General features: G+C 37.5%; 1 protein-coding gene across 29 annotated transcripts in view; it reads left to right on the forward strand.

Moving 5' to 3' along the window:
* The window catches only part of NEB (nebulin), a 219,241-nt gene that overhangs the window by 35,356 nt on the left and 171,850 nt on the right, over positions 1–12,035 (forward strand). For all 29 annotated transcript variants that reach the window (XM_027560957.1, XM_027560980.1, XM_027560767.1 and 26 more), the window contains 6 exons: positions 4,410–4,607; positions 6,605–6,712; positions 8,754–8,852; positions 9,637–9,741; positions 9,829–9,936; positions 11,706–12,017. In XM_027560957.1, the coding sequence (XP_027416758.1) occupies positions 4,410–4,607; positions 6,605–6,712; positions 8,754–8,852; positions 9,637–9,741; positions 9,829–9,936; positions 11,706–12,017 (930 nt within the window). The remainder of the gene's footprint in view (positions 1–4,409; positions 4,608–6,604; positions 6,713–8,753; positions 8,853–9,636; positions 9,742–9,828; positions 9,937–11,705; positions 12,018–12,035) is intronic.

Genomic DNA, 12,035 nt, shown 5'->3' on the forward strand with positions numbered 1-12,035 from the left:
TGAGTGCTTTTCTCAATCTGTCTTATTTTTAGTATTGTGTCCCAGGTAATATGGCCAAGGATAGAGATGTAAAAGGATTGCATCAGGTTCATAACAACAAACTGCTGAGCAGAACTTTAAAAGTAGAATGATTCCCCAAGTTTTTGTGCCTCTCATGTTTCAGGAGAGAAATTATTTGTACTTGATTACCATTTCACTTTGAAAGACTTATGTGCTCATATTTAGTAGAATATTGAGTATAATTTTTAGCATCATTTGGAAAACATTAAGATATTTTCATATTTTCTAATGGAAGAGTAACTTCTAAAATTAAGTTTCAAAAAGTGGCCTAATTTTGAAAGAAAAATCATGAGTCAGAGATAAAAATCTTAGTATAGTGAACCTTGCTCTTTATTGACTTTAGTAATTAGTATTGACCTAGATCTAAGGAAAAATATACCATTAATTATAGTTACATTTGAGAATCTGATAAAATATTTGGATTATCTCTTCAGAAAAATGGAGGTTTTTCACACCTTTACCTTTCAGAGAATTCATGGATTCCCTAAATATTGCCTTTAGGCCATCTATCATCTTCCAGTTAAAATTCTTAGCATAGAGAGGTAAACATACACTATCACAAATTATATATACACTATATTTTAAAATGCTTAATGAATCCCTTGAGAGTGGTAAGAATGTTCAACATAGCTTGAAATATTAGTTTTTCATGATGAAAGAGAAAGGTGTTTATATCTTTTGCTTTCATTTTAACCATGTGAAAGGATGAGATTTAGAGCATTCCCTCCATATACAAAAATAAACTCAAAATGCATTAAAGACCTGAAATCATGAAACTCCTAGAAGAGAACCTAGGTAGGACACTCTTTGACATAAATTGTAGTAATATTTTTTGGAATCTGTCTCATAAGGCAAAAGAAATAAAAACAAATGGGACATAATTAAAAGCTTTTGCATAGCAAAATGAAGAGACAATCTATGAAATAGAAAATATTTGCAAATGATATAACACACAAGGGGTTAACATCCAAAATAAACAAACAGCTCGTACAGCTCAGTACCAAGGAAACAATAAAAAAAAAAAATGGGCAGAAAATTTGAATAGACGTTTTTCCAAAGAAGACATATAGATGGCTAACAGGCACGTGAAAAGATGTTCAACATGCTTGATTTTTGGCAGAAAGCATCACAATTCTGTAAAGCAATTATCCTTCAATTAAAAAATAAATTTAAAATTTTAAGTGTTCAACATAGCTAATTATTAGAGAAATACAAATCAAAACAACAATGAGATATCACCTTACACCTATTAGAATCAGATCAGATCAGATCAGTCACGTCCGACTCTTTGCGACCCCATGAATTGCAGCACGCCAGGCCTCCCTGTCCATCACCAACTCCTGGAATTCACTCAGACTCATGTCCATTGAGTCAGTGATGCCATCCAGCCATCTCATCCTCTGTCGTCCCCTTCTCCTCTTGCCTCCAATCCCTCCCAGCATCAGAGTCTTTTCCAATGAGTCAACTCTTCGCATGAGGTGGCCAAAGTACTGGAGTTTCAGCTTTAGCATCATTCCCTCCAAAGAAATCCCAGGGCTGATCTCCTTCAGAATGGACTGGTTGGATCTCCTCGCAGTCCAAGGGACTCTCAAGAGTCTTCTCCACCACCACAGTTCAAAAGCATCAGTTCTTCGGTGCTCAGCCTTCTTCACAGTCCAACTCTCATATCCATACATGACCACAGGAAAAACCATAGCCTTGACTAGACAGACCTTTGTTGGCAAAGTAATGTCTCTGCTTTTGAATGTGCTATCTAGGTTGGTCATAACTTTCCTTCCAAGGAGTAAGCGTCTTTTAATTTCATGGCTGCAGTCACCATCTGCAGTGATTTTGGAGCCCAGAAAAATAAAGTCTGCCACTGTTTCCACTGTTTCCCCATCTATTTCCTATTAAGTGATCGGACCGGATGCCATGATCTTCGTTTTCTGAATGTTGAGCTTTAAGCCAACTTTTTCACTCTCCACTTTCACTTTCATCAAAAGGCTTTTGGGTTCCTCTTCACTTTCTGCCATAAGGGTGGTGTCATCTGCATATCTGAGGTTATTGATATTTCTCTGGGCAATCTTGATTCCAGCTTGTGTTTCTTCCAGTCCAGCATTTCTCATGATGTACTCTGCATATAAGTTAAATAAGCAGGGTGACAATATACAGCCTTGATGTACTCCTTTTCCTATTTGGAACCAGTTTGTTGTCCCTATTAGAATGCCTATCATCAAAAAGTCTAAAAATAACAAATATTGGCAAGGATATAGAGAAAAGAGAACTCTCCTACACTGTTGGTGGGAATGTAAGTTGGTGCAGCCATTACGGAAAACAGTATGGAGTTTCCTTAAAAAACTAAAAGTGGAGCTACCACATGATCCAGCAGTCCCACTCCTGGGCTTATACCTAGAAAAGAGAAAGACTCTAGTTCAAAAAGATACATTCAGACCAATATTCGCAGCAGCCTTATTTACAATAGCTAAATATGGAAGCAACCTAAGTGTCCAACAAATGAATGGATAAACAAGATGTGGTATATGTATACTATTGAGTATCACTCAGCCATAAATAAGAAGGAAATTCTGCCGTTTGCAGCAGTGTGGTTGTACCTAGAGGATATTATGCTTGTAAAATAAGTCAGAGAAAGACAAATATTGTATGATATCACTTGAGTGTGGAATCTAGAAAATAAAATGAATGTACATAACAAAACAGAGATAGATATAGAAAACAAACTTGTAGTTACCCGTGGGAAGAGGGAGAGAGGGGCAAGATAGGGGTAGAGGATTAAGAGATACAAACTGCTTATGTATAAAATAGATACACAATTAGGATATATTTTAGAGCACAGAATTATCACAGTTATAGCCATTATCTTGTAACTTTTCACAGAGTGTAATCTAAAACTACTGACTTACTCTGCTGTCCACCTGAAGCTAATATTGTAAATCAACTGTACTTCAATTTACAAATACAGCCATTTGGATCTTTGACAGCCTTTTATATGTACTGACAGGTGTGAGCTGGTTTGAATTTGAACGAGAGTTAGAGCAACATAGTTGAGGGAATTCCCTGGTGATCTAGCAGTTAGGACTCTGCTTTCCCTGCCGGGGCATGACTTTAATCCCTGGTCAGGGATCTAAGATCATATAAGCTGCGTGACCAAAACAGTTTAGTCAAAAGCACTTCCACACACCAACTGCTATTACAACATTGCTTTATCTGTTTATTTCTAATAAAGACAAACTATCTTCTTCGGTGTTCTTGCATGCCATCAGAAAGTGGCCATATTTTATCATCATAAACCAGGGCCTAGATTTTACAATTAAGAGATATATTTATTCTATGAAACTGACTACCCATGAAAGATTAAAAGGAAGATTACATTCCCTAGTAAAGCTAAAAGATCAGATTATTTGCAGAAGGAATTCCTATAGGAACTTTATAATGCACATCCATACTTGCTACCTTGGATCACTGTCTTAGTGCTTATGTGATTACAGGGAAATATAATGGGTTTAGAATTTTCCTAAGGGTACTGGGCCAGAATTTTTCTGTTAAGGTAATTGGTGAGCAAACATGATGAAGCTGGGCTTTGACCTAATTAGCATCCTCTCCAACCATTCCAGAAAACCAGCCAATGAAAGTTCCTTCTGAGGCCCAGTCAGGACATCTGGTTTATGAGAACACTGTACATAAAGACCAAGGTTACTTTCATGGCTCAGTTTCATAAATTTTTCTCCTTTGAGGTCTTGTAGCTGCTGAAATCTGAAGCTTCTTTTAAATTGTAACCAAAATTAAACTTAGTATGAACAAAAACCTTTGGGGTTCTCAGTGGAGCTTATTTATTGTCCAAACTAGAATAGTCAGGTTGAAAAATCAGTAACTATTCATTTAAAGATGACTTTAGAAAAGTCAAGTGTACAGCCCTATTTACGAAGTAGTCATTTTATACAATCAGAAGTATGAAGGGCTTGTCATATAATTTTTGATAATTTAAAAAATACTTCTTTAGTGGAAAACTCTTCAACGGTTATTACCTTGATAGAAATAATGCTTATTAGTGGTCCTTGAAAAACCCTATTTCAAAATAAAATAATAGCTGCCTGAAGCAGAAACTGTGGCCCATTCATAATGTCTGACAGTTCCTCTTTAACCTAAAAAAAGAGATTTGAGAAAATCTGACCATGTATGATTTGAGGGGGGAGGTGTTCAATAAGTGAAACATATCAAATTTTAAGAAAAAATCTCTAACTAGATGTCTGGGTCTATATCTCTAACTTGTATTTATTGCTTAATAGAGATCTCTGCTTTTCTGCAAATCCGTTGAAGGTTTGTATTAATAATTGGTAATTTCTTGTTCACAGCATGAATATCGTAAAGACTATGAAAAGTCAAAAACTATCTACACAGCACCTCTTGACATGCTCCCACTCACTCATGCTAAGAAATCTCAGGCAATTGCCAGCGATGTGGACTATAAGCACCTCTTACACAATTATAGCTACCCGCCCGACAGCGTTAATGTGGACCTTGCCAAGAAGGCTTATGCACTGCAGAGCGATGTGAGTAACCAGATTTTCTCTATTCCTGCTATTTAAGGTAGAAACTGAGAAGGGTTTCTAAGCTTAGTGATGTTTTTGGCAATTCTCATAAGTGTCTGCACTGTCTTCTGTATGTAGCCAATATGTGATGAGAAAATGATCCTGGGGATTCTATGAGAGCACACTCTTCAGGGTTAGAAAGGCCTGGGGCTGGCAGGCACCCCATCACATTGCTTTTGGGAAACTGATCAAATTTGCTGAGTTTAGAGTCCTCCTCATAAAATTGGAATAATATAAAAGAATTGTTGTGATTATTTAAATGCATTCAAAATACTTTTAGCATGGTGCCAGGCCCTGGTGAATTCTCAATAAACATTTGCTAGTTTTATCATCACCATTAGCATAATTATCACATTCATCAGTCAGTAAATTTTGTATAGGTTGCTATCTTGTCTGAAAATAAAATGTATGATTTATCATATTACTTTTTATTATAGCTGGGTTTTTTCCTGCAGATCAAAACATCTTTAGGCAAATCGATTTGTCTGAGCTAAACAACTGAACACCTTGTCCTAACAATTCAATTTTTTTTAGTGGTAAAATATGCATAACATAATGTTGGCCATATTTACCATTTTTAAGTGTACAGTTCAGCAGCAGTTAATTACACTGTTGTAAAATCACCCTCAGAACTTTTTCGTCTTACAAGAATTAAATCTTATGTGCCTTAAATAATTCCCATTTCCTCTTCTCCTCAGCCCCTGTCAACCACCCTTCTACTTTCTTTGATCTCACATTAATGGAATTATGTAGTGCTTGCCTTTTTCTGATTGGCTTATATCATTTAGCATGATGTCCTCAAGGTTCATTCATAGTGTGCGTGTCACAATTTCCTTCCTTTCTGAGGCTGAATAATGTTCCATTTTGCATGTATATATGGTATTTGATTTATCCATTCGTCCGTCAGTGAACATTTGGGTAGTTTCCCCCTCTAGGCTATTGAGAATAATGCTACAGTGAACATGGGTGCATGAATATCTTTAAGACCCGCTTTCCATCCTTTTGAGTGTATACGCAGAAGTAGAATTTCTGGATGATAAAATAGTTATATTTTTAACTTTTTGAGAAACTGCTATACTGTTTTCTATATCAGCTGAACAATTTTACATTCTCATGACTAAAAATTCCACTTTATGAATTATTATCCTTTTGTTTGTTTCATTTTTTTATGTTTCGTCCTCCCAAATAGATCAGTTTTCTCAAAGGCAGGAACCAGTGGTTTCTTGATTTTTCATTCCATTTAAAAGGCCCCCACTGATCTAAATTTTGTATCTAGAGCATATGTTTTAGGTATCATCTATAGCCAGACAACAAGAGTTGGTTAAGAGTAGGTTATTATTTTAATAGCATCAAGTAACTGTCCCCCAGATAGGTTCAATTCCAAATGATAACCGCTCTCCATAAGCAAATTATTGAATACAACTATTTTAAAATGCATTGTTAGCTAATGGAGAAACACTTTTAAGCTGACCATTACACATGAAGGCAATGTGTGTAAACACTTAATACAAATAATTACTATCAAGTCTTATCAGCAAATAAGCAAAATTATCCATCTTCAATATGGCCTTTAGTGACATAGAAACACAATACTAGTGTTCTAGAGAGCAAACAGATCTGATGATCAAAATATAGCAATTTTATTTGTTCTTTGAAATATAGTTTTGAATTTAGCATTTTCCGGATTGGAATTATAATTCCACATACTGGGAAATAAGAATGAAGGAGAATATATGCCAACTAGAAAGAAGGAGACTATATGCCAACTAGAAAGAACAGTGAAAACCTAAGGACTGTTAAAATTCTCTCCCCAAGGAAATGTTTAAAATAACTTCAACGCATGGAGTAAGGAATCTGGTCAGAAATCTTACAAGCATTTTGGGGGGGAAAATGTTAATGATTTTACAAATAAGGATGGCTCTGAATAAAGAAGTGTAACCTTTTTCTCGGTGTTCTAGGTCGAATACAAAGCTGACTACAACAGCTGGATGAAGGGTTGTGGCTGGGTGCCTTTTGGGTCCTTAGAAATGGAAAAGGCAAAGCGAGCATCAGACATTCTGAATGAGGTACAGCCGTCACCTCTCTGTGTGTCACAGAGACAGAGTTGCAAATGTGTCGTGTTAAAACCCCCAAACCATGGGAAGGGCCTCCTTTACCACTTCATTTTCTGGTATTATTGCTACAGGAAGAAACCAAATTATCACGTGTATTCATTATCTCAGTAGATAATTGTACCCCTTCACATCACCAAAGTCATTTATGTTAACCATTTATGGCAGAAATATCTTCAACAACTTTATTGAGGTATAGTTTGCATACCACAGAATTTACATATTTTAAGTATACGCTTTGACAAGTTTTATTAAATCCATACAGTTTATAGCCATCCCCACAACCGAATTTTTTTTTTGAATGGTAAACACATCTTTATTTTTCAGAAGCAAGCTAGTAAATGAGTAATATACTTTGAAATACATAAAGCAGGAGTGAAATCATCATGGTCAAGGGAGGCTGGACTGGAAGTTTGGTTAGGTCACTGGATGTATCAAGAGATCAGTTCAAGGCTGCTTCAATTTTGGCCTTGGGTTTCATGAGATTCCCCCTACTAGTTAGGAATTGTTTTAGCAGCAGGAAAAAGAATATTTGAAATTATGGAGGCTACTCACATACTTTGCCTTCAAAATAGCTAGGAGGGAGTTGGCTGCTGGCATATATTCAGTGATGTCAGACCCACAATTGAATTTTAAGATGCTAAATTTTTTCCCCCAAAATTCCCACACCCATTTTCAACCCCAGACAATTACAGATCTTCTTTCCATCTCTATAATTTTCTTTTCCAGAAATATCTTTTGAATCAGGATTCTTTCACTTAGCGTAATGTTTTTGAGGTTCATCCATATTTCTACATGTGTCCAAAATATGTTTCTTTTTATTAGTAGTATTCCTTTGTATGGCTATATCCCATTTTGGTTGTCCAACTGGGCATACACATATTTTTCCCCCAAAATATGGTGATTGTAAATTGTGCATATAATGACAATTATAGAGACACTTTTCTTTGAAGTATTATTGTTCCCTGTGCTATATTCCTGATGGCTTTGAAGTAGTGTATATATTGTTATTCAGTCTAAAAAGAAACAGTGGTGATCCTGGGGTTCTTAAAGCAGTCGCTTCTTTGACAACAGCTGAACACTGCCACTGCTGTAAGGTTTATCTGTCATCCAGGAAATTAGACCACACGGAGCAGGATCAGAGGTGCTAAGTGAGGGTTGTCTTCCACACCCAGGTTTTTGTTCTTGTTGTTTTGTACTGCTGTTTGTTTATTTTGGGTAGAAACTCCTTTATCTACTCAAGAGAGATCATTCAGAAGGAGCTCTTCTGGGTTGGTGGTTTTCAGAAATTTGAAGTGGAAAGAGGGGATGCTTCTATATACACAGAGAGGGATTATAATATGCATGAAGGAAGAGAACTAGGAAAAGAATATAGGAATGAGGGTGGCTGATGTTGATAGCTCCCAATTGAGACACCTTCCCACTGTCCCCTCTCCTGTGTCTCTTTAGCACTTTGGTGATAATTTATGTATTAACCACATTAAGGCTTGCAAAGTGAAAGTCCTCCCTTCTTTGTTCATAAACCAGAGCTGTTGCCCTAGTTCCTCAACTGGAAAACTTTAGTTGCTGATGGAGTGACAGGGATAATGGCACCCCTGAGAGCTTCTAAGTGTCATGCAAAACTACTCCACTTGTCCTTGCCTCTTTTCTGTTAATCCTTTAGAAAGCTCTGTGAGGTTTCAGGATTCTACTGAGCTGACAGTGCCTTCTTTCATATCATAAACAGGAAATTAAGAGAGTGAAGTCGGTTCCTGAAAGTTGTATTGGTCTGTACTCTCCCCAAACAATTGAAAATTAAAACGATCTCTTTAAATGCTGGCTTTTGTACTGTATTCATTCCCCCTGCACCCACCCAAGCCAACAAAAAATCTAGTATTTTTACATTTTAAAAATCAGGAAAAATTCTTGTCCCTACAAAATGAATTTGTAAGATTTTGATACATATTAGCCTTTGGTGAAAGTAATATTCTTTTTCTCTTTTTAATTCATCAAACAGAAAAAATATCGCCAACATCCAGATACTCTGAAGTTTACTTCAATTGAAGATGCTCCAATTATAGTACAATCTAAGATTAACCAAGCCCAGAGGAGTGATGTAAGTGCTAATTCTCTCTGTATTTAAATGTTAACTAATACAAATATATGTGTATTCCAAATGTAATGATCACTGTACTTACCACACAATCTAAAGAGACTCGAGTATGTGAGCAACAGTATAATTCCTCAGCTCTTCATTAATAAAATCACACCCTATTTATATCTTTAGAAGATTATGTATTTTGTGCTGACAATTTTTTTTAGCACAATTATACGGTGCTTTACAAGGACAAGGTAAGAGGGACTTCTTTGATAACCAGAAACACAAACTTATATCTAGGAAAGATTAGGAAAGCGAATGTAGATATTACATCATATGAAGGAGTTACTATTTTAAGTCAGAGTTAACACAAAAATCATGCTTAGTAAAAACTATCCCTAAGTTCCGTTAGTCACTCACTGCTCACAAAGTATAATATAGGGAGTTTGTGAATCCTACCCTATTATCTTTTTCTATGCTCAAAAAAGTGTCTGGAGGTTAACTTTGTCATTGGGTCACCTCCCTGGGCTCCTAGGTAGGTGCCCCACCTCAATCTGGAGTTTCTTAGCTCATACCAAGGGACTTTTGCCAAGGCTAAACTGGCACTAAGATCAGACCCTGTGCAATGGCATAGGAGACCTTAAATGCCTACAGATATTTTCAAGTGAATATGGAGATGGCTCTGAGTGTGTGTTTCATAAAAAACTCCTCTATGCAGTGTGATCTGCTCAGAAATTTTCCTGTGCCATTAAACACTTTCCTGTACTTTATTCATTTGTTTATGCTTTTTATTCCCTTTCAGGTTGCCTACAAAGCCAAAGGAGAGGAAGTTATTCACAAGTACAGTCTGCCAGCGGACCTGCCCCAGTTCATTCAGGCTAAAGTCAATGCCTACAATATCAGCGAGGTGTGCACGAGGGTTCAGTTGCTCACGGAGGGTTAAGCCTTTTCTGCATGTGGTCTGAGTTATCTTCAAATGACATTTTTCTTGCAGAATTTGTACAAAGCAGACTTGAAAGATTTGAGCAAGAAGGGATACGACCTGAGAATTGATGCGATTCCCATCAAAGCTGCCAAAGCAGCCAGGCAGGCAGCAAGTGATGTAAGTCCAGCTGGTGGTCTCCTGTGTGTAACCAGAAAATGTGGGCTGGTGGGCTTGTTACCCAAGTCACCACGTCTGGTGTCCCTGACTTGGAGCAAGCCAGGCTGAAACAATTCAGGAAGGAAAATTCTCTAAACAGATCTGAATTTTCTTGGGGGTAAGGATTTGTATAACCTTGAGTGATCTGTTCTAATCAAGCCCCCTAATTTTAAATTCTCTTCTATAATTCTGCACAAATTCATGTCATTCTTCTGATAGATATAAAGAAGTTACTTGCTATTTACATCATCATAACCTCCTGATGGTAAACTTTTATCTCAAAACTTGCTTAATTTCTATGAATTCTCTCTTTCCCATACCTCTTTTTACTTCTTTGCTTCTACAGACTGATGAATGGACTTCCAGTGCCAGAGCCCCTAATAGTCAGTCATTAGGTTTCATTAAAGTTAAGACTTGTTTTTCTTTTCTTATCTTACTTCAATCCAGATGGGAATTGAAGTCACTTCCTCTTTGAGATGTAAATAAAATGGCCTCAAGGCCTTTCCTGCTGCCCTGCCGGAAGTGGGATGCCTTCCCCACCATTGCTGCTTTGCCTGAGGCTTTACCTTTTCTGACCACCTCAGGCTCCTGATTTGCACAGGATGGTTTTGCTCTGGCTCAGCTGGGCTCTCCTTCCTTGGACTTATTCTTTCTCCTCTGCATGATCCAGAGATGGAACACAGCTGCTGCTGCTTAGTATCCTTCCAAATCCCAAGTACAACTTGACTGACTGACTGATGTGAAGTTAACACTGCCCCAATGTAAATACACTAAGATTGAATGATGGAAGTCCATGTCCTAAAAGCCCTGCTCCAGGATGTCTCACTGATCTCCTTTCTCTGTGGTGTTCCCTTCCAGGCACCCCATCCCAACATTCACACAAACTTTCCTTCATGTCTCTGCTTCTCAGCTTCCTGGGCTTCTTCCCAGGTCTCCTTAAGGAAGCTCAGTTCTCTCCACTTTATTATTCAGAGCCAATTAGTGTTGCACACTACTTGTTCTGGGTCTTCTTTTGAATATCCAAAGACTCATTAAAATTGTACTCAGATCAGATCAGATCAGTCGCTCAGTCGTGTCCGACTCTTTGCAACCCCATGAATTGCAGCACGCCAGGCCTCCCTGTCCATCACCAACTCCTGGAGTTCACTCAGACTCACGTCCATTGAGTCAGTGATGCCATCCAGCCATCTCATCCTCTGTCGTCCTCTTCTCCTCTTGCCCCCAATCCCTCCCAGCATCAGAGTCTTTTCCAATGAGTCAACTCTTCGCATGAGGTGGCCTATTACTAGTAAAATTCTTCTACTACTGCTCCTAAAATAGCCAGGTATTTGGTTTTAGAAGCATAGTATAATTGGTGGAAATTGTGAAATATTTGGGCTTCCCTGGTGGTTCAGACAGTATAAGCCACCAGAGGAGTCCAAATATTTAAATTTTCACTTGTCTCTATCACTGTTGAAGTAGAAAAGAATTTGTTTTACTTTGTCACTGATGTGGATTATAGTAACACCCCCACCCCAACCTCTCTTGAGTGGCAGAAGCAACTATAGGCAACCAAATGGACTCTAACATTTTAATTTTACCAGGCTACATTGCAAATATATACAGGCCAATATCAAATTGTTTAGTTATGAAAATAATTTCTGGGGAGCTCAGTTGCTTCAAATCACGGTCTCAATTGTTCAGTAAAATCTTCCTAACTTAAAAAATATACCCACCTTTTTTTCCAATAGGTCCAATACAAAAAAGATTATGAAAAAGCCAAAGGGAAAATGGTTGGCTTCCAAAGTCTCCAAGATGATCCTAAACTGGTTCATTATATGAACGTGGCCAAAATACAGTCAGATCGGGAGTATAAAAAAGCCTATGAGAAGACAAAGACCAGACACAACACGCCCCATGATATGGTCAACATTGTGGCAGCTAAGAAAGCTCAAGATGTTGCCAGCAATGTCAACTATAAGCATTCACTCCATCACTACACCTACCTGCCTGATGCCATGGACCTGGAGTTGTCTAAAAACATGATGCACATACAGAGTGATGTAAGTGATGTTTATTCC

Source organism: Bos indicus x Bos taurus, chromosome 2 (assembly GCF_003369695.1).
Source record: "Bos indicus x Bos taurus breed Angus x Brahman F1 hybrid chromosome 2, Bos_hybrid_MaternalHap_v2.0, whole genome shotgun sequence".
Lineage (NCBI taxonomy): Eukaryota > Metazoa > Chordata > Mammalia > Artiodactyla > Bovidae > Bos > Bos indicus x Bos taurus.